The sequence below is a fragment of the Mus pahari genome, chromosome 3, assembly GCF_900095145.1.
Source record: "Mus pahari chromosome 3, PAHARI_EIJ_v1.1, whole genome shotgun sequence".
Taxonomy (NCBI): Eukaryota; Metazoa; Chordata; class Mammalia; order Rodentia; family Muridae; genus Mus; species Mus pahari.
In genome coordinates this window covers 163851414-163878585 of record NC_034592.1, presented here as the reverse complement: position 1 = coordinate 163878585, position 27172 = coordinate 163851414, and the positions used below count along the sequence as shown (strand labels likewise).

Below are 27172 nucleotides of genomic sequence, written 5' to 3'. Positions count from 1 at the left end.
GCCGCGTGAATACCGCGAGAGTTTGCCCCCTCCCCCCCGCAGTAAAACTGTCAAAGGTAGGAGGGGCGGGAGCGCGCATGTGCGCAGCACGGCGCGGAGTGTGCGCCGCCCGGACCCCGCGCCCCGCGCCCCGCGCCCCGGCCCGGCTCTGGCTCCGGCCTGGCCCGGCCGCACCCCTTGGGCTGGCAGGTAAGCGCCGGCACCGCCTGCTTTACCGCGGCCCCGGCGCCACCCGTGCCCCGCACCAGCTCTGTGCCCAGCCCGCCTCCCCGCCGCGCCCGGACCCGCGCCGCGCCCCGCTCCCCGCGTCGGCGCCGTCCTCCCGCCTCCTCCTCCAGAAAAAGTCGCCATTTTGGTTCACTGCCTTCGCCCCCCCGCGGTCGGCGCTTCCGGGCCGGGCTGCAGCCCGTGTCCGGCCTCAGGTGACAGGTGGGTGGCCACGGGCCTCCAGGTGCGCCTCTTGGCTGCGCTCGCCAGGCCAGGCGGAGTGGCCTGCGTCGGTAGCAGCGCCCTTTTCCCTGGAGGCTACGAGGAAGATCTCAGGGACCCCAGATGGAGGAGGGGTTTTCTTCCTACTCCTGCGGCCAGGCCTTACCCCAACTCTGATCTCTAGACTCTAAAAGACTAGAAGGTTGCAGCAGGCCGTATAACCCGGACCTCAAATGTAATCGGGGTTCTGGATAACTCATTTCCTTATGAAGCTGAAAAACGAGGACATCCAGAGTACTTTAGTTGACTTAAGACCCCCCCCTCTCCTCTCCTAGGCCCAGGATGGGGTGTTGTCCTTGGCAATGGACAGTGATTGACCTTAGCCCTCCAGAATATAGCAGCCCCTACATATCCGCTCTGATTTGAGTTGATCGAAAACTGTTAGGAGAGAGGGCTCAGCTGCTTGAACCTTGCTCTTTGGTACCGCCCCCTTCTGTGGCTTTGGGTGCCTCTGAGAGGCCTCAGCATGCTATGCTCAGAGCCTTCTTCAGTTTTCAGGGTATGTGATGCTGCAGGCAGAACAGTCCCCAGAGGCCCAACCCCAGGGCAGCAGCATGAATACTCTATAGCCTCTGCTTGCAAGTATTGACTATATAACTTGTTTAGCTGAAGTGGCTTCCTAGGCAGGGAACCTAGAAGCTATTGAAAATAGCAAGAAATGGTGGCTGCCTAGGCTGTGGTGGCTGAGGGTCTGACGTGGTGTGTTCATCTGGGTGGAGGGGCCCTGTCTGCACAGAAGGCTGAGAAGGAAGGCAGGCAGGTAGGATGGCTCAGCAAACATGGGGACTAAAGTGTATTTCTAGTGGATCTTCACTTTACCAACCAGAAGGATGAGTGCATGTGGTGGGGACATGGGCCTTCAGCACCCATATTGACTTTTGTGCCTAGAGAGAGGTCTTCAAGGGCTCTTATCTGAGTAGGTTAGTATCATGTATCTGGATGGCAGGGGCCAAGACTCTGAGGAGAAGCTATCCCTGAGGTGTGGTGATGTGGCTGCCTGTGAGCCAGCAACCATTACTAGTGTTGATTGTCCCCTATGAGGAATATTATCAGTCTTCTTCGATTGCGTGGTCCCCTCTGAAGACAGACCCTAAGCTGATCTTCAGCAGCCTTTGGTATCGTGTGTTTAGATTAGGGTGTAGGTGAGTATGTCAAATGTATTAAGAGTCTTGGCTCTTTCTACACTTCTCATGCCTTCTGGGTTATTTAGAAAGACCTTGTCTGGGCAAACCCTCTTCTCTAAGTTAGAAGCTTCCATTACTTGCTTTTTTATGTGATCAATATAGGAGGTTAGAGCTAGAGAGACATATTGAGGGCCTCTAGGATAACCCCAGAGAAAGTCCTGGGTTGAGCCTATTTGTCTCAATAGATCTGTGTACTTGCTCTGCAGAGATGACTGAATCCTTCTGTGTTGGAGGAGGCCGTCGGCTTCAAGGATCCAGCAAAAGTGGACCTGGAAAGGGAGGCAGCCGGAAGGAGGTCCAGCTTCCCTTGTTGCAGGACCCACCAAAGCTAGGTGAGGAGCTAAGGCAGAAATCAGTTCTAGAGGATACAGATAGCCAGTGGTAGAGTTACCTCCTTGGATATCCTGAGGACCTTTGTGGGGTGGAGATTGTTAGCCTTATTAAAGCCAGGCTCTTGTCCTGGGTTAATTCTAGCCACTGGGCCTTTATATGGGTGAGCCAAGACTTAGTTTGGGCTTGCCTCCCCTTGGGGGTCGGTGATACTGTGCAGCCACTGAGCCTTGCTGTCTCCTGTACTATAGGGATGCCAGTGGTCCACAGTGGACATACAGTGCCTAGCCAGGCCCCACTCTGCTTTGACCCCGGAAACTCAGCCAGTGACAAGACAGAAGGGAAGAAAAAAGGGAGGCCGAAAGCCGAGAACCAAGCTCTCCGAGATATTCCTGTGAGCTCCCTGAGGGTTAGAGTGGGGTTCATTCTATTTAGTCTGTGAAGGCCACTTCCATGCCCTTACCAGCCCTCCATACATCCTGTGCCAGTTTGTTTGAGCATGTACCCTAAGGCCCTTGTGTTTGTTACAAAGTCCCAGTGGGCTGTTAGTAGTCATCAGCATAGGTCTGCAGCATGGCTTGAATTCTTGGTCTACTCTTGAGGTTGAAGGGCTTTTTTGGCTTGGGGGAGCTTTAAGTCTGGGTAGCTACAGGTCAGCAGCTTGGCCTTTTCCTCTGCCCAGCTCTCTCTGATGAACCAGTGGAAAGATGAATTCAAGGCACACTCAAGGGTGAAGTGTCCAAACTCAGGGTGCTGGCTAGAGTTCCCCAGCATCTATGGGCTCAAGTACCACTATCAGCGGTGCCAAGGGGTAAGGGGCTGTGGGTCAGGGAAGAGGAGGCCTGGGGGTGCATCTGGGCAGAGGCCCCCGGGGCCCCATCCCACACCTGCCCTCCCTGCCCAGGGTGCTATCTCAGATAGGCTGGCCTTCCCTTGCCCCTTCTGCGAGGCCGCATTCACCTCCAAGACCCAGCTGGAGAAGCATCGGATATGGAATCACATGGACCATCCCCTACCTGCCCCAAAGCCTGGCCCAGTCAGCCGGCCGGTCACCATCAGCCGGCCTGTTGGGGTCAGCAAGCCCATCGGAGTCAGCAAACCTGTTACTGTTGGCAAACCAGTGGGAGTCAGCAAGCCCATTGGCATCAGTAAGCCAGTCACAGTCAGTAGGCCTATACCAGTCACCAAACCTGTCACAGTCAGTAGGCCCATGCAAGTGTCTAGGCCTGTGCCAGTCACCAAGCCCATCCCAATCACCAAACCTGTGCCACTCACCAAACATATGCCAGTTACCAAGCTTGTGACAGTTTCAAAACCTGTGCCACTCACCAAACCAGTACCAGTCAGCAGGCCTATTGTGGTCAGCAAGCCTGTGCCGGTCAGCAGGCCCATCGCCATCAGCAGACATACACCACCCTGCAAAATGGTGTTGCTGTCCAAATCTGAGAACAAAACACTTCGTGCTACAGGCAAGAACAGCAATAAGAAAAGGTATGGGAAGTCATTTGAGGTGGTGAGTTGTGCCTGGAGGGGGTGAGGGGGACCACTGGGTTTGACTGGACCTCACCTTACCTGCCACTTGCAGGGCTGCAGACAGTTTAGACACCTGCCCCATCCTGCCCAAGCAGACAAGGCCAGAGAATGGAGAGTACGGCCCATCCACCATGGACCAGAGTGTGACCTTCCCACTGAGTACAGATCCTAGCAACAGCTCCCTGCTGCCAGGCAGCAGGCCCCTGATGGGCAAAGAGGCACTGCGGCCTATAGGCCCAGTGTCCCAGCCAGAGGAAGACCCTGAGCGCACAAAGCACAGTAAGATAAGAGCCCCAGGGAGACTGGCCATGATGGGCTCTGGCCTTTCAATGACTATGTGACCAGGGTCTTAGCACTCATTTTCTCTCCCCTGAGTCAGGAAGGAAACAGAAAACACCGAAGAAATTCACAGGGGAGCAGCCATCTATCTCAGGGACCTTTGGGCTCAAAGGTAAGACCCCAGCTAGCTGAACACTTCTGGAACTGAGGATATCAGAGGTTGGCTCATATATCTTATCCATCCTGTGTGTGCACACAGGCCTGGCCAAAGCTGAAGACAAGGCTCGAGTTCATCGCTCCAAGAAGCAAGAGGGATCAGGCTCTGAGGAAGTGCGGAAGAAGGTGCTGGCCACCCCTGTCACTGTCAGCAAGGAGGCACCAACTCCTGTGGCCCACCCAGCCCCAGGTGGGGGCTGCCTGGCAGGACCCAGGACAGGTCTCCATGGTGGGCTGAATCCTGTAGCAAAGGCATGGAGGATGCCCCTGGAGTCCAGGGCATTCAGGAGCCCCACAAGCCTGAGACCTGGCCCTACCCCACAGGTGGCCCTGAGGAGCAGTGGCAGCGAGCCATCCATGAACGGGGGGAGGCTGTCTGCCCCACCTGCAACGTGGTTACCCGGAAGACACTCGTGGGGCTCAAAAAGCACATGGAAGTATGTCACAAGGTAAGTCTCCTGTCCCCCTACCCCAAGGGCACTGGGGAGGGAGGATCCCTTGCCTAGATAGGTTTCTCATAGTTAGGCCATGACTGCAGTTGCAGGAAGCACTCAAATGCCAACACTGCCGAAAACAGTTCAAGTCCAAGGCTGGCCTCAACTACCACACCATGGCTGAACACAGTGCCAAGGTATGCTGCCTGACCACCAGCTCCCTGTCTAGCCCTGACTGCTGACCTCTCTACTGCTGCTCCTCTATGCCTGATTTTGGATCTATGGCCCTAACTCCTGGCTGGCATCAGGTCTGAGGCTTGCTCTGTCTCCAGCCCACGGATGCTGAGGCCTCTGAAGGGGGAGAACAGGAGGAGCGGGAGAGGCTTCGAAAGGTGCTGAAGCAGATGGGAAGGCTGCGCTGCCCCCAAGAGGTCAGTGTTGGCCCACGTGGGGGTGTTCAAGACTTGGGAACCTGGCTTATTTCTTACCTGGTTTCTGACCTGGATTCCCAGGGCTGTGGGGCCGCCTTCTCCAGCCTCATGGGTTATCAATACCACCAGCGGCGCTGTGGGAAGCCACCCTGTGAGGTAGACAGTCCCTCCTTCCCCTGTACCCACTGTGGCAAGACTTACCGATCCAAGGCTGGCCACGACTATCATGTGCGTTCAGAGCACACAGCCCCGGTGAGTGGCCTACAATCTACCTTGTTCTTGTTCTAAGAGACTATATTGTGTCCTACATGTGTTCTCAAGTCCATGTGTTCCCTGATAGATGCAGTCCATGCCTTTAGTGATCTAAGTCTTAGGAGGAAGGATAGGGCCTGGTGCCCCTGTGTTCTGTTTCTGTTGTGGTGTCTACAGCTGCATTCTGAGTTCCCAAACTTGCAAAGACCACACATGGCCTACAACTCATGCCACTAACTCTAACTCCTGGTCTCTGGATATCATCCTTCTCTTACACTGGCTTATACTGGCCTCTGTCTATCCTTACCATCTAGCCCCCTGAGGAGCCCACAGACAAGATCCCGGAGGCTGAGGACCTGCTTGGGGTAGAACGGACCCCAAGTGGTCGCATCCGACGTACGTCGGCCCAGGTTGCCGTGTTCCATCTACAGGAGATTGCAGAGGATGAACTGGCCCGTGACTGGACCAAACGACGCATGAAGGATGACCTTGTGCCTGAGACTGCACGGGTGAGTGGCCCACCTGGATCTTGACCCTTGGTCATTCCCGAATTACTCCCCCAGCCTCTTGGTCTCTGACCAGGACAGACCTGGTTTGATTCCCCTGTGACAGCCCTGTTTTTGTGACCTTGGCCATCTACTAACCCTATCTGTGAAGGGGCAGTGAGCCCGCTGCAGAAGCATGTGCATTGTGTCAGAGCATGGGCCTCAGCATGCAGCTTACCTGGTACTGTGCCTGACTTTGCAGCTCAACTACACTCGGCCAGGTCTCCCCACACTTAACCCTCAGCTGCTGGAAGCATGGAAGAACGAAGTCAAGGAGAAGGGCCATGTGAACTGTCCCAATGATGTAAGCTGGGACTAGCAGGTAGTGGGAGTGGGACATTGGGGCTCCAGGACAGAGGGCTTAGGTTTGGGCCTTCAGGCAATAGAGGTTAAAACAGTGAATGTCCTATTAGGAAGTAACCATCTTCAGTATGACTAGCCTATCTTTGACCCTGAGGTTCTATAGGGTCTTCACATAAATACTATGTCAACAAAGGGGACTTCAACCCGGGGACCCATATTACCTACCCTGCCCAAAATCCAGGACTTCAGGGACCTGCCCTCAGAGAAGCCCAGAGTGCTCTGAGGTTGAGGTGGGATGCCCCTTGTGTAGAGTTGTGGGAGGGCTTTCTCCACAGCTGTCTCCTGCCTGCAGTGCTGTGAAGCCATCTACTCCAGTGTGTCCGGCCTCAAGGCCCATCTTGCCAGCTGCAGCAAGGTCAGTTCTAGAATTATTGCCATGGCTTACAGGAATAGAGGGCACTGGGCACCCAGTTTTCTCTTGCCAAGGGTTAACATGCATCAGTGTAAGATCTCCTACCCTGACCACTACATAACCCAAAAACTAGTAGGTGCTCAGCAGGTGGTCCAGAATCCCTCTCTGTTCCTACACTCACTTGGTTCCAAGTCCTGCCCTGGAGTCTCCTTGACTTACATGGTGTAAGTGTTCATCCTGACCTAAGCAGAGGGCACATTTGGCTTGGGTTGAGGACATTCACCAAACACTATGTCCTATCATTCAGTACCTGCCTCATCCCATTTTCCTCTTGTTTCCTACTCCTTTAGAAAGGGTAGCTTAATAATCCTATTGCAGAGTAGTTTCAATCCCTAAACCCACCATTGACATACGTCCTAGAAGACAGTGCAGCTGTCTCTCTGGCTGATCTTAGTCTTTTAGCAGCAGGATAAGGGCTTGGACCAGATGTGGGTGCTTTGAATCTTCTGAAGGTGGGTACTGTGCATTGCAGGGGGACCACCTGGTGGGGAAGTACCGCTGCTTGCTGTGTCCCAAAGAGTTCAGCTCTGAGAGCGGCGTCAAGTACCACATCCTTAAGACCCATGGAGAGGTATGAGAGTTATCTATCTCCTGGACCTGCAGGGCTGGAGGCTGGCCTTAGTGATGGGTAGTAGAGAACAAGTGGCTGAGATGGTGTACACCGAGAAATCTGGTGTTTTCTTCTCTAAATAGGGTCTACTTCCCCTGAGGTGTCAAGAGCATGGGGTGATAAATCTTAAAAAAAAAAAAAAAAAAAAAAAAAAAGACTAGTCTGGGGAGCCCCAGTTAGACACCCAGCCTTAGCAGGGAAAACCCGTCTTCAGCCACTCCTATCGGTTGTATGCCCAGCCAAAACAATAATTTAGACGGGTGGGAAAATGATTCAGTGATTAAGAGTACCTCTAGCACTTCCAGAGGACAAGAGTTTACTTCTCAGCACCAATGTCAGGAGGGTCCTTGGCCTCCAAAGCTCCCTGCATGCACATGTATGTACCCACATGCAGTCACATGTATGTGCCCACATGCAGTCACAAATGCCAAGAAAACAATAATAAAAGGATTTTTTGTTGTTGTTGGTTGGTTGGTTGGTTATTTTTAATAAAGAAAATAAGTTAGATCTGTAGCTTTGGACCAAAGTTCTCAGTCTTCACTGCAAGTTTTCTCACCCTAGAATTGGTTCCGGACCTCAGCTGACCCGCCTTCCAAACACAAGAGCCAAGACTCCTTGATGCCTAGGAAAGAGAAGAAGAAAAGTCTGTCAGGAGGAAAGAAGCGGGGCCGCAAACCCAAGGAACGGTCCTCCGAGGAGCCAGCATCTAAGCTCCCCCCTAACAGGGATGACTGGCCCCCAGGAGGCAGAGACAGGGGGTCCCGGAGCTCCACTGGGAAGAAGGCTGGAGCTGGGAAGGCACCTGAAAAGTGAGCCCAGTGGGCAGGGCCTACCCATCATGCCCTGCATTGTCTAGATTAGGGGAGCCAGTTCTAGACTGGTCCTCCACCTCCAACACACACCCCCATCTGTCCAGAGGGTTGACAAACTACTCTGCTCTCCCTGGATGTGGTCCTTCCCCTGTTTAGGCTGCCTCAACAAGGCTAGATGGGGCTCCCTGGGAGTGCCAGGGCAGCAGCAAAAGTGCAATAGGCTGGAGGACCCAGCCATTCCTACAAGGATGTTCATGGACCTGGCAGGATCTAGAGCATTGGCATCATGGGGCATGAAGTGTGCTTAAATAGTCAAATGGTCCCAGTTTCCACCTTCCTCTGGCCCAGTAGGATCCCCAGTCTGACTCTTTCAAGGCTCAGACATTCCTGGTGACCCATAGTTGTGGACTGATGAGGCACCTGAGCAGTCTGGCTGCCATAACTTGGGCCTCGCCTCCACCCAGCACTGGAACTCCAGTACTCCCAGCTACCTCCCAGGACAGACCCTGTCTACTGCCATGCTGCCCTGACAGCCACCCACTCATCTGTCCTTTTGCATCCACCTCTGACCCCTTTGCTTCTGTTTTCTACCTCTCTGGGCCTGCTTCCCTCCTCTGTCATCCCTGCTGTGTTTCAGGCCTCACCTCTCGTGACTGGCATGATCATGGTGGAGTATGTAGCCTTCCAGGCAAGGAAAGAACTCTGTTCTACCTTCAGGGAGGTCCAGACTAGGATGTTTCACCTCCGGCCTTTAGTTTCTAATCTTGTGGTTAGCGCCCTTAGGGGTGCCTCCCTGGGGCTACAGCCATGTGAAGTAGAGGCTGGCCAGAAGGAGCCTAGCTCAGGAGTAGCACTTAGGAGAGACTGCAGATGTCTGCTATGCTAGGTGGGCCTATAAGCCAAGTTCTGTGGAAGGCCTCTTTTTCCCTTTTATTTTACCTGCCCATGGGATCTAGTGCCAGTCAGTCATTTGATACGGAAATGGAAGGATAGTGAAAGATGGGGTCTCAGCCAGTGTAGCAACTCTAGGCTGGGCCTCACCCCTTTTTTTAGGGGCCCTGAGGCTAACAGGGTCTGCAGGTTGGACAAGGCCAGGAAGAGAGATCTGGCCTCCTTCCTGGTTCTACCTTCTAACCCTATCCCCATCTCCCAACCCTGCTGTGAGCCACACCAGGAGGAGAAGGCTGGAGGGGGTTGGAATGAGCTTTTTATAGTGTTGGTAGGGGTGGACTGAGGTCTCTGCTTCTGATCCTGGATGATGTGAATTTTGATATTTGCCTCTGTGTGTCTCCTGGATGTTGTTGATGCAGTCTTGTTGCTGTGACAAGTAGCAACTTTTTTTAAAATTCTGTTTTTTTTTTATACAAAACTCAACAATCTTAATGTCATGGTGCTAAGGGTTTCCTGGTGCCGAAGGTATTGACTAGCACCTGCCCCCTAGCCTCAGTAGGGAGCGTTTCCAAGAAGGCCAGCTCCAGGGAGATTTGGGGTGAAGTCCTTGTACACATGTATTTAGAAAGGCTCTGATTCTGGGCAAGGTAACCATGGCCTGGTGTGTTGTAGGTGTTGAATAGACTCTCCAATTCCTACACACTTTGACATGGTCAGAGGGTGGCTACAGAGGTGGCTATGATCCAGTGTCAAAGGGTAGGCTGGGGCTTTGGCATGGTGGTGTGCAACTGTGGAAGGGAAGGGGGCCAAAGTGCACTTTTCACAACACCTCTGTGGGGTGTGACCATCCACCCCAGCCTCTCAGGTACTTGGCACTTGTAGGGAGAAGAAGTAGGACCTGGGTTTGCTGGGGGTTGAGTTTCCAGGACGTACCATAAAGCCCATATACAGGCCTTGATATGGGACTTGGCTTCTGGTTAACTTGATGTTAGCACTTTAACTCAGTCTTTGAGGTCAGTTTTGGGGCAGCTGTCAAAAGCTGCAGTTGGATAGGTACCAGCCTGTGGTGACTGGTAAGTAGTGGCAAGCTAGACTGTAAAGCTCTTCCAAGGTGGCAGGGCTCATCAGTCTGCCCACCTCCCTACTCTGGCCCAAAGGTAACCACCAGCCTACACAGATCCTCGGTAAGAGGGACCATCATGGCAGAGCTACAAAAGGTGGTGGGCATAAACTTAGAGGGCCAAACCAACCCTGGGTCCTTGGCAAAATGCAAAAGTCAGGGTCTCTACAGATCTACCTCTGGCTCAGCGCTTGCCCTGCCCTAAAAAACAGAAGTGCCAAGGGCAGACATTTCATGCAGAACCAGGGTGCACTTTATGTTCCTGCACAGGCATATAATGGTGCCTCCTGGAGGCTTTGGGACCTTCCTGTCCCTATGGTGGTTCTGAAGGGAGAGCTGTTCCCCTGTTGGGTGAAACCCAGGTCCCTTGCCCTGGAGACCTGGTTTCCCAGGTCACCCCTCATACCTGACTGCAGCGCCTCCTAAACTTTGGGTTCCTTGGTTTGGTTTTAATGCAGTTCTCATTACACAAGTGCATTTCTGGCTATCACTTGTAACCATAGATATACATGCATATATATTCTATCTACAAAGTGTTTTATTTGCAAGATGTTTTGAGGTGAGCTTTGGTCCTGCCCGCCTTGTGATCATCTGTCCCCATCCTCATCCCCTGGCCCGGAGTGGTGCGGTGGTGGGCCATCAACTATGTATTAAAGTCACTGTATCAAATAAATGTTTATTGATTTTTTTTTTCCAGGGATTTTGTGCGGCTGAGTTTGTGTTGAGGCAAGGGCCATTCTCGGGGCCTACCGCACGGCCTTGTGGGGATTGTAGTCCGCAGCGTGCCTGCCTCCCGGTGCGCCTCCCTGGCCTCCGCCAGGTTCGAGACGCCATGGCTGCGCCGCCGGCCTCAATGAGCGCCGCCCCTTCGTCCCTGCAGTCCGCTGTGGCCCCAGACGTGCCTGGCCGCCCGGCCGAGCAGAGTGAAACAGCGTGCGAGGACCGGTAGGCGCGGGCCTGAATAAGGCAGGGGCCGCGCTTGTCTCTTGGGAGGGGTCGGAGTACGGCTTGCATCCCTTCCTAAAGCCGGGACGGCTCCGGGCATCTCCATAGATGGGCAGCTTGATCTCCACAGCCTCGTGGATCCTGGACAGGTTTCGGCGGCTCTCCAGCGCCTTGGGGCCTCCTGGGCTATGTGTCGGCCACCCTCTGCCAGGGAGAGGGAGGTGGCAGGCGACCTGAAGGGCCCCAGCGGACGGAAGGCGGAACTGGCCCAAGCCCCAGCTTTTGGAGGCACGGAGAGTGGAAACCTGTTTGACCTCTTTAGCCTGGGTTTCTGTCCCTAGTGGGTGCGCACTTGGCTCTGGGCTCCCAGCTGGGCGGTAGGCGTGTTCGACCTTCTGACTTCGTCGAAATTGAGCGCAAAGTTGCACCTGCTTGTGAATGTAAGATGGGGTGGTGATCTCCACCTGTCCGAGAATTTGGGGGCCTTTGAGACTTTCGAGGCTTTCAGGAGAACGGAAGGGGAGATAAGGGTCCTTGTAGGAAGTAGTAGATAAAGGGGTCCTTGTCTTCACTGATCATCACTAGTAGCAACTCTAAGTTGCGGCCGCCAGGGGGCGGTGACCATGCTTGGAAACTGCATGTGGCACCTCTTCCGGTCTGAATGAGCCCGTTTAAGGCCAAATGTCTTCCGGCTTTGCAGGCCTGAGTCACCGCCTGAGAAGCAGTAACCCCGGACGCCTTTAGGACATGAGGTGCTGACAGTGGATGAGGTGAATCCCAGCTAGTTCACACACTCCAGGCATTCTGACCAGGAGTCTGACTTTGTGATGCTTTCTAGTTCAGAGTGTCTCGATTTAACTAGAAGCAAAGAGGCCGTGGCCAAATACCTCCTCTGAAGGTTCCTGAGGAAACACCTTGAGAAGATACAAACTGCCCTGGTGCTTCAGGCACTGGCAGCAGTAGGGGAGAGAGTCACTGGTAGACGTAATGTCCAGCGTGAGGTTTCTCCTACTGCTTTTCCCAGCTCCTGTCTCCATATCTGCCTCCCCTTGAGGCTTTTTCCTTGGAGTCGGCTGACCTTAGCTGGCACAGCCATTGGCTTTCATGTCGATATGCAAAGTGGAGATTGGTTTGGAATTATAGAGAGTGGAGAGAAGTTAATGGTACTCACCCAGAGCCTTGGGGTGCAGGTTGGCAAGTGAGGCCATGAAAGCCTCTAATCCCCCAGTCCTGTGTCTACCTTGTGAAAATGGCTTTGATGACTCTCTGAACCGCCTCCTGCCTCTTGCAGGAATTCCACAGAAGCACTGGGATGGGTTGCTTGACTATAGATTTAACCATAGTAGAGGGACCTTGAGACCTTAGTTCTTTGGTGGTCCAAGTGACGAGACTTCCTCTCTTCCGTCTCTGCTGTAGACCTTTCATTCTGGTTTCTGAGATATGGGGGATGCAAGTTACAGGGCAGCTCTAACTTCCAAGATACTGTCTTATGTAGTTTCCTTATCGATGAGGCACCTGCTTAGGTTCTCAGTAGCCTCTATTTCTCTGATAAGGATACATACAGGTCTGCAGCAACTCCCTGGTGAGTGGCGTTTGAGCCATAAATGACAGAGCTGTTACCTAAGTGATAGCCAGGGGGAAATGAAAACTGAGCAGCAGCTTCCAGCACCAGCTACCTCAGACAGCCCTGAGGCCTAAAATGGAGCCCTGAAAGAAGAAAACTTCAAAGATGGAAGTTAAGGAGTGTAGTACCCAGGTAGCCTGGTGTATCCTAGGTAAAGATGAAGTTCCGGGGTCAGGGTGTGGTATTTTGGAGCCAAGTCTAGTGAATCAATAGGTGGGACAGGTCTATTCTGTTAGCAGTAACAAATCTGGAATTAAGCCTTCCCTTTCTGAGACCAGCATGATGTTAGCTTCCCACAAACCTGTGGCCTTTTTGCTATCCACTGATCCTGACCTGACAGGATCCTCTAAGGTGCTTAGTCAGCCAAACTTAGCGAACTGATTCCCTACGACTCCTTAACTCTGCACCCCTGCACAGAACAGTATTAGCCTTTCAGAGCAATCCTGGGGCATATACAGCCAACCATATCAAAGAGGAAGAGGGACAGACAAACTATAAACACATGCACATGCAAACATAGATTGGCTCTTCCTGCTCCTGGTGTCTGGGGATGTAGACATACCCACAAGTTACCTAGGTAGTGAGAAGGGTTGCCTCCCAGGCAGTTCCCAGAGTGGCTCCTTTTCAGATGCATGAAGTCCACTTGGAAGCTTCCTTCTCTGAGCCCTGCCAGACTTAGTGCTGTAAGCCAGCAAGGTAGGATGAGGTTGCAGTGAAGCCAACCCACCCCTTGAAGAGAACCCCAAAGCCAGCAAAACCTCTCTGATTAGATCTTAAGTCAATAAAGGGATTTCAGATGAGGCTGAGACCAGATCTTCCCTTTCCATGCTGTGGGCAGGGAGGTTGCTGTGTCCCCTGCTGACAGCTGAGGCCAAGGTGGCCATCGGGCTTGCTAGAGCCTGTGTGAGGTGGGGTGGAACAGTTATTCTTGGATGTGCTAGGGTAGAATTTCAGATTTGTTTATCCTTGTAGGAGGCACCTTGGGGCCAGGGGAGGAGCACCCAGCTCAGCACTGACATTCAGATCAAATGTCAATTTTCCTTGTCTTGCTGTGTATGCATTGGGAGGCAGAACTGTGTTTCTTCCAGAAAATTTGGGGAGAGGTACCAGTGGTTCCCAGCAAGTCCAGGCCAATGTGCAAGCAGCTAACGCTGAAGTATACTCACAGCAACTGGCCTAGGGATTGTGCAGGCCAGAGTCAGTACTATTAATATCTGGGCATGAGCCCTGACTGGGTGATCCTCTTATGTGTGTGTGGCCTTAGCCTCTGAGACTAGCATTGAGTGTGTTTCCTTAGTGCAGTAGGGCTCCCGGGGCCTCCGAGCTGCTGTGTCCCACTCCCTGTATATAGCAACCTACTTCTGCAAGGTAGGGGTCTAACCCCACCTAGCTCTTCAGCTGGGCTGCCTATAGGAGTGATTCCACCCATGGAAGACCAGTTCAGGTGGCTAGAACTCCCAAGCTGTCTTTAGAGACAACTGTAATTCTAAGAGGTAGTGATACTCTTAACTGCTAGAAGCTATACCACACATACCTGGGCCATCCCACTGTCCAGGGACATCCACCTCTGAGCCCTCTGTGCTTACCTGCATCTTTGGCTATGAGCAGTCCCCCAGCTTACCCTGACATCAGGATCTCAGGGTGCTGGACTCTTGGAGCAGAAAGCAGGTGAGTTGCCGCAGAGTCCCTGCTGATGAAAACCCACTCCCAATGGTACTGACCACATCTGACTTGTGTGTGATGTGTGTCCATGGATATCTGAAAACAAACAAGCTGGCAGGTGCTCCTGGGAGCTCTTTCGGTTGCAGATGTGGCTGGCTTGGGGCTGTGGGTTATGATAGCATCTTGCATTCACTGTGGCTCTTAATACTGTTTGTACAGATGAACTTGTCATTGTGGCCAGAAGCCCCTTTGTCTGTAGATAAGAAATGAAGTATTTTGTACAGCTTTCCCACCAAGGGGGACCTTTTGTGAGAAATGGGTGCTGTCTTATCTCCGGCTGTAGGAGACAGCTGTTAACTTTGGGGAGGGCAGGGGAGTTGGGCTTGGTACAGACACAGTCTGATAGCCCAGTCGGGGTGAGGCAGATTTCTGGCAAAGTCCTCCCTGATCTATTTGCAACTGGGCACTGTTCCCATCAGCAGCACAAGCTTTGGAAGGAACCTTCACGGAGGTGGAAAAGAGTCACTGATAGGGAACTAAAATTCTCCCAGAGAAGCTGCTACTGTGAGAATCAGGGGGATCAGGAAAACAGCCCCTGCCTGTCGGGTCCTTTGTCCAGTTTCTGTCTGAGTGTGTCTTAGTTTTGTGTGCACTTGTTTTTACCACTGGTGACTGGGAGCTTTATCAGGTTGCTCTGCCCTCTTCCAAGTCAGATGTTCTACACTGGAGTAGTTTCCTCCCAAAAGCATTCCCTGGGGAAAGGAAGAATAGGCTCAGTGGGAAAACAGATGTCCTGAATTTGTTTTTTGTTGTTGTTTGCTTTTATTTTTTGTTTACCACGGCCTCCTAGAACTACCCTGTGTATTGTGGTCATGCTGCCTCTAGGGACCAAGGCAAGACCCAGTCTGAAACCCTGGGAAGTCTCTGGTTCTCCCTCTAATGGGGGCAGGGCGAGTGTGTGTCTAGCTTTTGCCTGATGGAAAGGGTAGCCCAGTGGATAAGCTTCACAGATCCATTTGTTTACTGTAGACGGATTAGTATGCCCAGGTGAGCAACCACCTACCCTCTGCCCAGGGATCTGGGGACCTTACTGTGTGTGTTTGACTGAGCCATTCAGGCAAGCTTGAGTTGAGGTGCAGGTAACATCCCTCAGGCAGCCTATCATTTCTTGACCTGTGTCTCTCACGTACTGTCTGTTCTTCAGACCCCTAACTGGCAGACTCAGACCTCAGCACTCAGCTTATTTATGCCTAGCTCATGTTCTCAGCTCCTGCACTTGTCTCCAGAGCGGTGGCAGTGAGGCTGAACTTAATAGAGTGGCTAATTATTCCCTATGCTCACGCTCTGAGCTCTGGTAAAGATGGATGATGTAGAAACAAGCAGGCTTATTGTCTCTGTCCCCAAGGGTGAATTCTGTGTGTGTGTGTGTGTGTGTTTTTTTAATAAGCTTCTTTATTTATTTATTTATTTATTTATTTATTTATTTATTATATGTAAGTACACTGTAGCTGTTTTCAGACACTCCAGAAGAGGGAGTCAGATCTTGTTACGGATGGTTATGAGCCACCATGTGGTTGCTGGGATTTGAACTCCGGACCTTCAGAAGAGCAGTCAGGTGCTCTTACCCACTGAGCCATCTCACCAGCCCCTGTGTATTTTCTTGGTTGGATACAGATGGGTTCTTTTCATGATACCCACTTGTGTCTGTGTTGTCATACACTACATCCTTCAGAGCTGCCGGTATGCCCAGTCACATGTTAGGTGGTCTTTTCCACTGCCTGCCCCTACTCACATGCACACACCCACACTCTTCTTGCTAATAGGAAGGATTATCCAGCTGAGACCATCATTGTTCCCAAACTGGGACATCCCAGAGGCAGAAAGTTTGTCTTGAGCCATATTCTGATACATCAGCGCTGGAGACGACGATATGGAGAGCTACGAGGCAGCAGCACAAACGTGGCAAAAGAAACAGAGCAGCCTTCGTTTTGATAAGAGAGCCTATACTTGTAAAATATCCAGATGTGACAGAAGTTCCTGTCCCAAATTTTAGTCTCCGGGGAAATTCTGATTATTATACTGACATGTTTGCTTTCAGGTTTTCTGAATACATTCCTTTCTCACAGACACTGGCATGAATGTGCATCTGGGTGAGCATCTTTTGGGGTTAACTGGAGATCAGGCCCTAGATTTGTTTTCTAAGCTATGTCCTCAGTCCCTAAGTGAGCATCCTTCATCTACTGGCTTTTATGTAAACTGAATCATATTTCAGTATAGTGTACTTTTCTCACCCAAGAGTGCCCTGGGGATATGTGTTCCCATCTGGGCTGACCAGTCTACCTCATTCACCTCAGGCTAACCTTTTATTCCATACAGTGTTTTGTTTTTGTGGTACTGTAGGCTATACCAGGCACTGTAGGAGGCATCCCACACAGAGCTAGCCTGGCATGTCCACCTGCCATTTCTATAGGTACCCCGTCCTACCTACTAAACAGTGTCCTGTACAGTCAGTGGCTACAGTTCAATTTAGTCCTACACAAGTGAGCCATAGCTTGCTAGGACACTGACCTGAGAACTTCTTGAGTAGTGTGAAAACTGAGACTAGGGTGATGTGACCTGTCCAGGCTTCTTTTCAGGCAGTGGCCAAAAATTACCTCTGTTTGTCTCATTCTCTTAGCACTTTGGCATCAGGGTGTACTTCAGACAAACAGCAGGTAATAGGAAGATGACGCAGAACATTGAACTTCTGTAGAAGTTGCTCATTCTCAGATTTGAAGACTATGGCCGGAAATGGCACCCCTTTAGAGATGCAGACCCACTGAAATGTCAGCATGGTTCTGAGTGCCCACTAGCATGAGTGGTAGGCTATAAGTGTGCACAGGTACAGATCTGATTTGACCTTGGGTTAAATTTCCCTCTTACATGCTCTGTTGGTCTCGTGTCATGATCTTAAACCACCACCACATGCACATGTATGTGTGCACATACACACATTGCCAAGACAGGTGGCATTTACAGTCTGCTAGAGGGGTCATACTGAGAAGAAGTAAATTCTTTTTTTTTTTTTTTTAAGATTTATTTATTATATCTTAAGTACACTGTAGCTGACTTCAGACACACCAGAAGAGGGCATCAGATTTCATTATGGGTGGTTGTGAGCCACCATGTGGTTGCTGGGATTTGAACTCAGGACCTTTGGAAGAGCACTCAGTGCTCTTAACCACTGAGCCATCTCTCCAGCCCAAGAAGTAAATTCTTCATAGGATTCCAGCCTCCCTTATTGCTCTTTTTTTTTCCCCCCGTTTTTTCGAGACAAGGTTTCTCTGTGTAGCCTTGGCTGTCCTGGAACTCACTCTGTAGACCAGGCTGGCCTGAAACTCAGAAATCTGCCTGCCTCTGTCCCCAAGTTCTGGGATTAAAGGTGTGTACCACCACTGCCTGGCCCCTTATTGCTTTCTATCTTACATTGCTTGACAGGGTATCAGGCCAGAGAGTCCCCCCAAAACATACATCTTTCTACTGGCATGTGGCCAGTATACTGCACTTTCACCTCCTGGGGCAACCAGGGGTAGGGCAGTGGTGGCTGGACTACCTAAAGAGTATGCTGTGCTGGGGAGAAAGGCCCAGTCCTTAGATCCTCCTTTTTCTTAAGTAATGAGGCTCTACCCACCACAGTCCACACAGGTAGGATTGTGGCTCTGAGATTGTACATATCCTCCTGTGTCCTCCTGCCATCTCGCCATTAATTGCTGTCCCTTGTTCTTGCTGTGTGAATAGTCTGAGATCTTGTGCCCCAGTTAACACTATGGAACAGCTAAAGGCAGGTTTCTTGGACACACTCTCCCCAGTTGAGCCTATGTTGTGCCTGTCCCACTTTGGCATGACCAGAGAGGTTGAAAACTGTTGACTGAGGCTAAGCACATTCCTCTTTACAGCAGCAATGCAGGGACCTTGGACAGACTTCTCCCACCAGTGGGTACTGGGCGCCCACCCCGGAAGCGCACCACCAGCCAGTGCAAGTCAGAGCCACCCCTGCTTCGCACAAGCAAACGTACCATCTACACAGCTGGGCGGCCACCATGGTACAATGAACATGGTACACAGTCCAAGGAGGCCTTTGCCATTGGTGAGAGTGGTATGGGAAGGCACCTCGGGGGTCTGTCTGCATGGCCAGCCCAGCTGCAACAGTTTGCAAGGTACCCTTCCACTCCACAGGTTTAGGAGGTGGCAGTGCATCTGGGAAGACCACTGTGGCCAGAATGATCATTGAGGCGCTAGATGTGCCCTGGGTGGTCCTGCTGTCCATGGACTCCTTCTATAAGGTGAGGCCCTGCTCATCTATCCCAGAGCATCTCCTCCCTGTGACTGCTTTGCCTCTACAAATGTAGGCCTGTGGTCAGCAGCAGGCTTCATCATGCCCCTCCACCCCCAGGTTCTGACCCAGCAACAGCAGGAACAGGCTGCCTGCAACAATTTCAACTTTGACCACCCTGATGCCTTTGACTTTGATCTCATCATTTCCACCCTTAAGAAGCTAAAGCAGGGCAGGAGCGTCCAAGTACCCATTTATGATTTCACTACCCATAGCCGGAAAAAGGACTGGGTAGGCCCATGGTGTTGGGACCTACCTATGGAAGAGGTTGCAGGGGCCTGAGCTGGACATTAAAATTCTCTGGTTTCCTTTTCAGAAAACACTGTATGGTGCAAATGTCATCATCTTTGAGGGTATCATGGCCTTTGCTGATAAGACACTGCTGGAGGTGAGAGCTTGCTGGGAGCACCCACTCCACAGGCATCGCCATAAACATAATTCTTTTAGTAATACGTTGCCCCATCCCCACAGCCTCCATAATTTGAGCAGATTTCTCCCTATTGAGCAGTTCTGGATGAGCCCCACCTGGTGTATCCTAGGCATTTACAGCTGTTCTTTATCATTAGCTAGCTGACTACTATGGTGGGGTGTGGCTTCTGGGGACAGTGGTTTCCTCTCCTACCTGCTGAGAGCTGTACTTCTATCTCCCCTGGTCTTGATATTTTTCCTTGCTAAAGAACAAACAAGGACTTAAAGCCAGTGAGTTTAAGGGACTTTGCTGCAAGACCTCCAGGATATACCTGAATGTGACTCTGGTCCAGGCCAAGGGGACTCTTACCATCTCCATGTGGCAGCTCCAGTCTCTAAATGGCTCCTCAGGACCACCTATCTCATGCTGATTGCAGGAGGCCATACCCAGAGCTCACAAAGCCCCACTCCCCCAGTGTTCATGGGAGGTATAATGAGTGAAGTCGTATGTACATCACACTGCCAAGGACCATCACTGCCTGACTTGTCAGTTGTGCCCCTGACTAGTAGTATCCCATACCTACACATGCATCCCAATGAACACTTCCTATGAGTGCATTCTACATGCACTGACAGTTAAACCAGTGGATGCCTTGGGTGGAGCTAGCCCCAAGGATCACGGCCCATAGACTATGAGCTGATCATGTTGCCACTCTGGCTGTATAGATCCTGGCTTCTGTTTGATAGTGCCACTGGTGCCTGTCTCAGCCCTGTGCACTGGCTTCTTGTCCCTCATCCAGCTCCTGGACATGAAGATCTTTGTGGACACAGACTCTGATATCCGACTGGTACGGCGGCTGCGCAGGGACATCAGTGAGCGAGGCCGGGACATTGAGGGTGTCATTAAGCAGTACAACAAGTTTGTCAAACCTGCATTTGACCAGTATATCCAGCCTACCATGCGCCTGGCAGATATTGTGGTGCCCAGAGGTGAGCCTGCCAGCCCTTGTTTTCCTGCCAGTGGGGCAGAAGGGCCTCCAAGCTTCTGAGTTATCTTTTCCCCCTCCAGGGAGCGGGAACACAGTAGCCATTGACCTGATTGTACAGCATGTTCACAGCCAGCTGGAAGAGGTTAGTTAGCCAGGTAGCACTCAAAGTCCCTGTCTGTGTCTTCCAACAGAAGCTTGCTTACCCTGCCCCCCCCCCCCCACGTTCTCTGTCCGCTGCAGGTACTGGCACTCAAGTGTCCTGAGCCTGCTCCCTAAACTTATTATCTGGCCCAGCCCTCTGCGATAGGCAAGGGGACTTGGCCATCCTTTGAAGGCTACACTCCTGTCCCTCCCAAACCTGTGGTAGTAACAAGGGTGACCCACTATCCATTGGTCTAGGATTATGGGTTTCAGCACTGAGTCCTATGTCTTATCTTTCTGAGTGGGTCACTGTACAAGGGACGTTTTTCACACTATAGGTCCCACATTACATGGTTTATGGCTGGGTTCTGGGGTCACTACTACCACAGGTCCCAGGCCACCTGATCCCCACGTTAGAGATCCTTAGAAGCTTGCCTCCTCTTGCAGTTTGCAGACCCTGAGCCATCTCCACTTGGGGCTGAGGAGTGTCCATCACTGGGGGTGGGGGTAGCCTGGCTGCTTGGCCTGGTCACTGATGCATCACCCATTCCCTTATGTCTCCCTGTGTTGCTGCCACAGCGCGAACTCAGCGTCAGGTAAGACTCCACAACAGTCTGCACAGATGGAGGCATTTCCAACATCTACATAGAGCTCCGGGTCAGCTGTCACCTAGCCAAGCAGGCAGGCAGTCTTTACCCACATCAGGGGTAGAGTGGCTCAGGCCTGCTGCTGCTCCCCTTGGTGGCAAATAAAGACTCTAAGGTACATTAAAGAATTTTCCCAGGCTTAAGTATTACTTGTGCTGGCCAGTTGTTCATGGAGGCTCCTTCCCCACACAGCCTATCTTGGGCTCCAGCCACAGAGAGCACAGCAGTCCTCCTGGGCCAGCACCGACATGCGTGTTCTAGGCAGAGACTACATTGATATGTTCCTGCAATCATAAGGCCTGTGTCCGCATCTAGGCTGCTGTATCTTAAGCTGAACCGTCCCATGGGTCATAGGCTCAGTTGACTGAGAGGTGGGGAGTGAGGGCTTGGCTCTGCCTTCTCCACCCTGCTTACCCAGGCCCTGCCCTATCCTAGCTTAGTCTTCAACCTACAGCATACCTCAGGTAGAAGAAATGCTGGCAGTGCAGCAGAAGGAAGAAGGGATAGACTGAGCTGTGCCACTACCCTGCTGATCCAGGCCTAGGCAGGAGCCATAGGCAGCACCAAGGCCCTACCCTTCTCCCAGGCTTCCCTCAGAGTTGGGAAGATCTATTGGAGCCACCATGGAAGCCCTCACAATCCTACTGGATAACCCGGGAGTTCTGAGCCAGTGTTGAAAATGCCTCCAGGGCCATCCTCATAGCCCTGCTTCCTGTCCTTGCATGAGTCTCCACTTGACCTCACCAAGATCAGGGTGCCACAGACCTGTGCCAGGGCTCTTTTAAAGCCTCAATTCTGAGAAAAATTTCTAGACATGGGCAGCTCCACTTTCCATTTTCTGGCCAGCCAAGGAAGTTGTGGCTAGTGGCCCTCCTCAGTCTCCTTCAACTCCAGGAAGCTACTGGTGAGCAGGAGGGAAAAGCAGCTGGGTGAGGGTGGTTCTCCACCCTCAGGCGCCAAGGCTGTCAGTGCTGAGACTGCTGCCAGCCTCCTGCCTCAAGTCTTTAGCCAGTTGGTAGCCACAGGGCACCTTCTGTAGGGACTTGGCTGCTCTCCCCACTAAGTGTTTTTCTCTCTGTTCTTTTCCACTTTGTAAACCTGTTTCCTGCCTTGTCCCCTCCCTGAACACGCTCTTCACCTGGCGAGCAGAGGAAGCTGCGTTGGGATATGTGAGCAGAGCAAGCTATGGTTGTGCTGCACCGTGTGCTGCCCTGCACCCTGCACTGCTCCTGCACCTGGTGCTTCCGTGACCCCCCCCCTTCCATGATCACTGCTCCTACCTTTACCCCCTAATCAGCCCTCCCTCCTTCTACCTTGCCCCTTCCCTCTCCTGGCTTAGGTCTTTGGTGGGGCAGCCTTCGGCACTGAGCCCTCCCTGCTTTGCCCTCCCTCCTGAGAGGGACTGCACAGTAGCTGGGGGATGGGCCTGAGTGGAGCTTGACCCTACAGCTTACTTGTTGCTCCCAGGAGTTGGGGATAAGAGATCCATCTGGAGGCTGAAACCTGTTCCCACAGCAAGCTCTCTTCCCCGTGTCTGGCCTCTCTTTATCTAAGCCTAAGAGGAGACACCTCACACCTCACTCCCCACCCCCAACGTCTGTGTTCAATGTTGAGAATTGGACAATCTTACTTTTCAGTCACATTTCAGGTGCCAAGGCATCTTTCATGGGTCAGCCATAGCCAGCAGACAGCTCCCACCCTGCACATGCCCCAGCCCCCACAGTGATGTTCAGATGTTCTCTGGAGTATAAAGGGACTTTTGGGTAAGATATGCCAATACATTTGTATCCCTAGGGCCGCGTTGGCCTCCGCTCACCAGTGCCATCCCCTTCCCCAGACACTGAGTGTCCTCAAGAGTACACCACAGGTACGAGGCATGCACACCATCATCAGGTAAGGCCCACCTATGAAGTGCTGCTCCTACCCCTGTTCCACTCCATCCCCAGGTTCTGTCCCATCCTTTTCTAAGCCTGCTTGTTCTACCACCAGGGACAAGGAGACTAGCCGAGATGAATTCATTTTCTACTCCAAAAGACTGATGCGGCTGCTTATTGAACATGCACTGTCCTTCCTACCCTTTCAGGTGTGGGTTTGTAGGGAAATGGGTAGAGGGTGTCCCACTCTTCCATGTGTGGGGTAATGATGAGGGAGGGGGGGCTAGGCTCTGGCTGTTCACAGATGCCCCGACTCACCATACAGGACTGCACTGTACAGACTCCACAGGGGCAGGACTACGTGGGAAAGTGCTATGCCGGAAAACAGGTGCACATGGCTAGGGATGAGACGTCAGTAGCTGCTGGGGTAAGAGGCTATGGGATAGAGGCATCCAGCTTGCAGCTTACTCAGCCTCCCTTCCCCATTAGATCACCGGTGTGTCGATTCTGCGTGCAGGAGAAACCATGGAGCCTGCACTGCGTGCCGTGTGCAAGGATGTGCGCATCGGCACTATCCTCATCCAGACCAACCAGCTCACAGGGGAGCCTGAGGTGTCCAGCCAGGGAGGGCTGGGGGTTCGCAGTAATGACCAACACTGGGGGGGGGGAGGGGAGACCAGAAAATTGATGTGGGAACTCTACTCTGACCTTACTATCAACTATAGCTTCATTACCTGAGACTTCCCAAGGATATTAGTGATGACCATGTGATCCTGATGGACTGCACAGTATCCACAGGTGCTGCAGCCATGATGGCTGTACGTGTACTCCTGGTAGGTAGACCTGGATGGGCTGCTGGAAGATTCCCTTGGCCAGAAGATTCCCTTGGCACTGGGACTTATCCCATTTCCCCATGTTTCACAGGACCATGATGTGCCCGAGGACAAGATCTTTTTGCTATCCCTGCTCATGGCAGAGATGGGTGTGCATTCTGTGGCCTATGCATTCCCACATGTGAGAATCATCACCACAGCTGTGGACAAGCGTGTCAATGACCTTTTCCGTATCATCCCGGGCATTGGTGAGTCCCTTGTAGCCCAGGGAGCATGGCTGATGACCCAAGGGGACCCAGTCACACAAAGCCATTTCTTTTTTTAGGGAACTTTGGTGATCGCTACTTTGGGACAGATGCGGTCCCTGATGGCAGTGATGATGAGGAGGCAGCCTCTATGGGTTAGTTCCCTGTCCGAGCTACTCTTATTTCTACCCAGCTTTTTGTCTTCTGGTCTGGAATTGCAGAGACAATACATTAACTTATTTTGAGTTTAAAAATGTTATCGAAATAAAAATATTCCATTTACACATTTTATAAAATAAATAAAGCTTTAGAAAATGATTGTGTGGCAGAATGTACCCTGTGTGGGCTCTGTTGAGGCAGTCTCCCCAAAGTATATGAGGATGAGGTAAAAGGTCCAGCAAGACAAGGCATTCTCAGCCTTGCACTGTACTTGCCTTACAGTCAAAGCTTATTCACTTATTGTCTGATAAAGATAAGGGAAGAAGTGGGGCCTCCAGATGAAACACACAGCCCGAGAACCACACAGCTCACCTGACCTGGACCCAGAGACAAGGATACTTTGGGCTCTGAGTCAGCCTCTGTGACCACTTCCTCCCAACCACATTTGTAGTACCAAGGGACCCAGCAGAAGCTGGTGTGTGGGCAGCTACAACAAGGATTGAGTAATGGAAGAAGACTAGCCTCAAGATGGCCAGAGCCTCAGGTTTTCAGAACCAAGGTTTCATGTCCATCCCTGCCTTGCTGCTACTGACTTCTGAGGTTAAGGCAGGCTTCTCTGGCAGCTGCCAGGCAGCTTCACTACCATGACAGTTCTGTCCCAATGAGATGATAGACGTGTACATGGACAGCTACTGGATATGAGTTATGGGTCTCTGGCCTGTGTCAGGTAGCCCAGGAACCTAAAACAGACTCCCCTAAACCCCATTCAAGCCTACTGTGGGCCTTTTTCCTGCTTGTCATGGAACAACTTGTCATGAGACGGGGGCCAAGGAGTAGTTGGGTGGAAGTCAGCCCACAATGGTGGGAGTTAAGATGAATTGCTTGTCCAAGGAGCAGCCGGGCACAGAGGGAGACAGAACCAAAGCAGAGATCAGGAGGACCTTCTCTATAGTGAGTGGGCCCTCTCCCACATCTCCACCCAGTGGCTCACTCAGCCCTGCACTTTATGCTGGGAAGCTGAAGAAGACTAAACCTCCCAACCAGGTTTTCCCAGATGAGGAATTTAGGAATACTGTGAGAAGCTGGTAGGAGCCAGAAAGGCTCCACCCAAGTCCAACCAGGATGATTGGTTCCCTAAGAACAAATCCAACCCATACACACACATCACCTACACATGTAGTACACGCATCCACACATCAGACAGGACATACCAGAGACATGCATATATTAAGTGTGGTGATAAAGCTCTAGGATGGGATAGGCCATGTTGCTCTACCACACTAGGTAACAAGCTCCTAGAGAAAGGTAGTTTCTTCTGTCTTCTTGAAGGTTAGTGGGGCCCAGAGAATAGCCTAGAGCAGGAGACCTAAATTCCAAGGCCCTCTTCATCTACCCGAGATATGCTACTGGAAAAATCTCAAATTTGAGTGTCCATTTTGGAGATAGACTGGGACCTGCTAAGACAAGGCTTCAGGTAAAGAGTTCTTAGGCTTATTTTCTAACTAGAGTCATATGGATATAAGAAGTGGGTACCTTTCTAAACAGCTAGGGGGAAAATGCCCCTGAGACCAGGGTACACAAGCACTAAGTCCTCATGGGAACAAGCTGAGCCTGGGTGTAAATGTCCAAGGAGTACACTCAGGGCTATGACTTGATGTTCAGAGACAGAAAGCCTTTGTACCTTTAAATGTCGAGGTCCATCTTGGACCATTGCTGACTAGGGTGATGTGTGCCATGGAGCCAGGTTAAGTTATGAACAGTGAACACAGAGGCAGGCAGATGGACTCAGAGCCTGGCTGGCAGTGGGTGTGAATGCTGCATATTGCCCCCCTCACACTCACCCAGAAGTCACTGTGATACTCAGGCTAAAAAGGCCAGTTTCCTTAAATGTTTCTGGGACTGTCCAATCAGAAAATAATGTCTGCAAGGTCATTCTTAGGGTTGTCAGCCTGTGAGATGCCACCCTTTCCTGATCTTAGCAGTTTCACAGTGACATGTTCTGCCTGGAAAGACAGGAAGCCTAGAGCTTGGAACAGTCCAGGTCTGCTGAGTTAGTAGAGGACCCTGACACAGGTGCAACGTGTCTATGCTCTGTCACCTGGAGTCAGGAAGCAGTAGAAAAGATGGCTGGGCCTGGGCAATGAGGTATGTCATATGTTGGGTGCTCCAGAGGTCTTGCAACAAGAGCATTGCAGGTAGGACATCTGCAGAACAGCATAGTTTTGCACACCATATGAGGAGAGGCAATCAGAGATAATTCTGGACACTAAGGGTTTGGTTTAAGTTTTTTTTGGGGGGGGGGGCTGGGAGAGAAGGGTCTCACTTTGTCCTGTTGGATGGCCTGGAACCCACGGTAGAGACTAGGCTGCCTCAAACCTACAGAGATCTGATTTCTTCTGCCTCTCAAGTGCTAGGATTAGAAGTATGCACCATATTTCCCTGAAGCTGTTAAGTGTTGAGGCTTTTTGTTGTTGTTGTTGTTGTTTGTTTTGTTTTTCGAGACAGGGTTTCTCTGTATAGCCCTGGTTGTCCTGGAACTCACTTTGTAGACCAGGCTGGCCTCGAACTCAGAAATCCGCCTGCCTCTGACTCCTGAGTGCTGGGATTAAAGGTATGCGCCACCACACACGGCTTGGGGTTCTTTTAAAAACACAGAAATATAAGAGTATGTTTTTGTTTTAATCCCAGGTATGGCGTATGGGGCTGCTTCAGATTGTCCACAGCAGCTGACCATGATTTGTCTTGTGCTCTAGCAGAGGTGTGATTTTTGCCGGCTGCAGATAGTTTCTGCCATTGTGTGACATTTGGAATTCTGAGGATTTTTTTCAGAGGGTATATAAATGCCAGGGCTGGAGTGGTGGAAGGTTTTCGACTAGTTGTTGTTGGTCACAGTTTGTTAAGTAGTCGTGCATTAAGAAGAAGGAGGAAGAGGAGGAGAAATAGATAAAGATACCCTGACCAAGAAGGTCAAACTTGCCCCAAGGACCTCTACGCTCCCAGTCAGTAGGAAGTAATCTAACAATAATGTCACCCCTTTTCCAACCCCTGACTTTATTTAGGGATATCTTTCCTTTCCTCTCTATCCTTTAAGGTATTGAAAGGGTGGAAGAAAAAGGGTAGAGAAGAGCAGAAGAAAGAACCCACAAAGTAGCAAAAGACAAGCTACAAGTGGTACTCAACATGGGACTAGGCAGAATGGGAAATTTTATCTGAAATGCTGTAGAGAAAATGGCAGGAGACAAAGAAATGTTTTTTTTTTAAACTTTTTTTTTTTTTTAAAGATTTACTTATTATTTTATGTGAGTACAATGTCACTCTCTTCAGACACACCAGAAGAGGGCATCAGATCTCACTATAGATGGTTGTGAGCCA

At 51.4% G+C, this 27172-nt stretch overlaps 2 protein-coding genes across 16 annotated transcripts; both read left to right on the top strand.

Annotated features, from left to right (window-relative positions):
* Positions 1-275: 275 nt before the first annotated feature.
* Positions 276-10626, top strand: Znf512b (zinc finger protein 512B). 7 transcript variants are annotated; one of them, XM_029535908.1, is made up of 17 exons: positions 287-429; positions 1880-2005; positions 2255-2397; positions 2686-2814; positions 2908-3494; positions 3589-3815; positions 3916-3987; positions 4075-4260; positions 4356-4480; positions 4570-4662; positions 4798-4896; positions 4978-5148; positions 5463-5657; positions 5896-5997; positions 6349-6411; positions 6941-7039; positions 7640-10626. In XM_029535908.1, exons 2-17 carry the CDS (start codon positions 1882-1884, stop codon positions 7889-7891), a joined length of 2667 nt encoding a protein of 888 aa, XP_029391768.1. In that variant the 5' UTR covers positions 287-429; positions 1880-1881; the 3' UTR covers positions 7892-10626. The 7 variants fall into 7 exon arrangements, with proteins under 7 accessions (XP_029391770.1, XP_029391768.1, XP_021050871.1 ...); XM_021195212.2 differs by having other exon boundaries at positions 4075-4221; positions 7640-10599; XM_029535910.1 differs by having other exon boundaries at positions 276-429; positions 2686-3494.
* A 73-nt stretch (positions 10627-10699) lies between these two features.
* On the top strand, positions 10700-23958 carry Uckl1 (uridine-cytidine kinase 1 like 1). 9 transcript variants are annotated; one of them, XM_029535900.1, is made up of 15 exons: positions 10700-10846; positions 18071-18258; positions 18348-18454; positions 18565-18735; positions 18821-18892; positions 19713-19902; positions 19982-20043; positions 21839-21858; positions 22484-22582; positions 22679-22772; positions 22889-22951; positions 23053-23175; positions 23289-23396; positions 23488-23644; positions 23722-23958. In XM_029535900.1, exons 1-15 carry the CDS (start codon positions 10734-10736, stop codon positions 23799-23801), a joined length of 1647 nt encoding a protein of 548 aa, XP_029391760.1. In that variant the 5' UTR covers positions 10700-10733; the 3' UTR covers positions 23802-23958. The 9 variants fall into 9 exon arrangements, with proteins under 9 accessions (XP_029391760.1, XP_029391761.1, XP_029391759.1 ...); XM_029535901.1 differs by lacking the exon at positions 21839-21858 and adding an exon at positions 20622-20638; XM_029535899.1 differs by having other exon boundaries at positions 18068-18258.
* The last annotated feature ends 3214 nt before the right edge of the window (positions 23959-27172 follow it).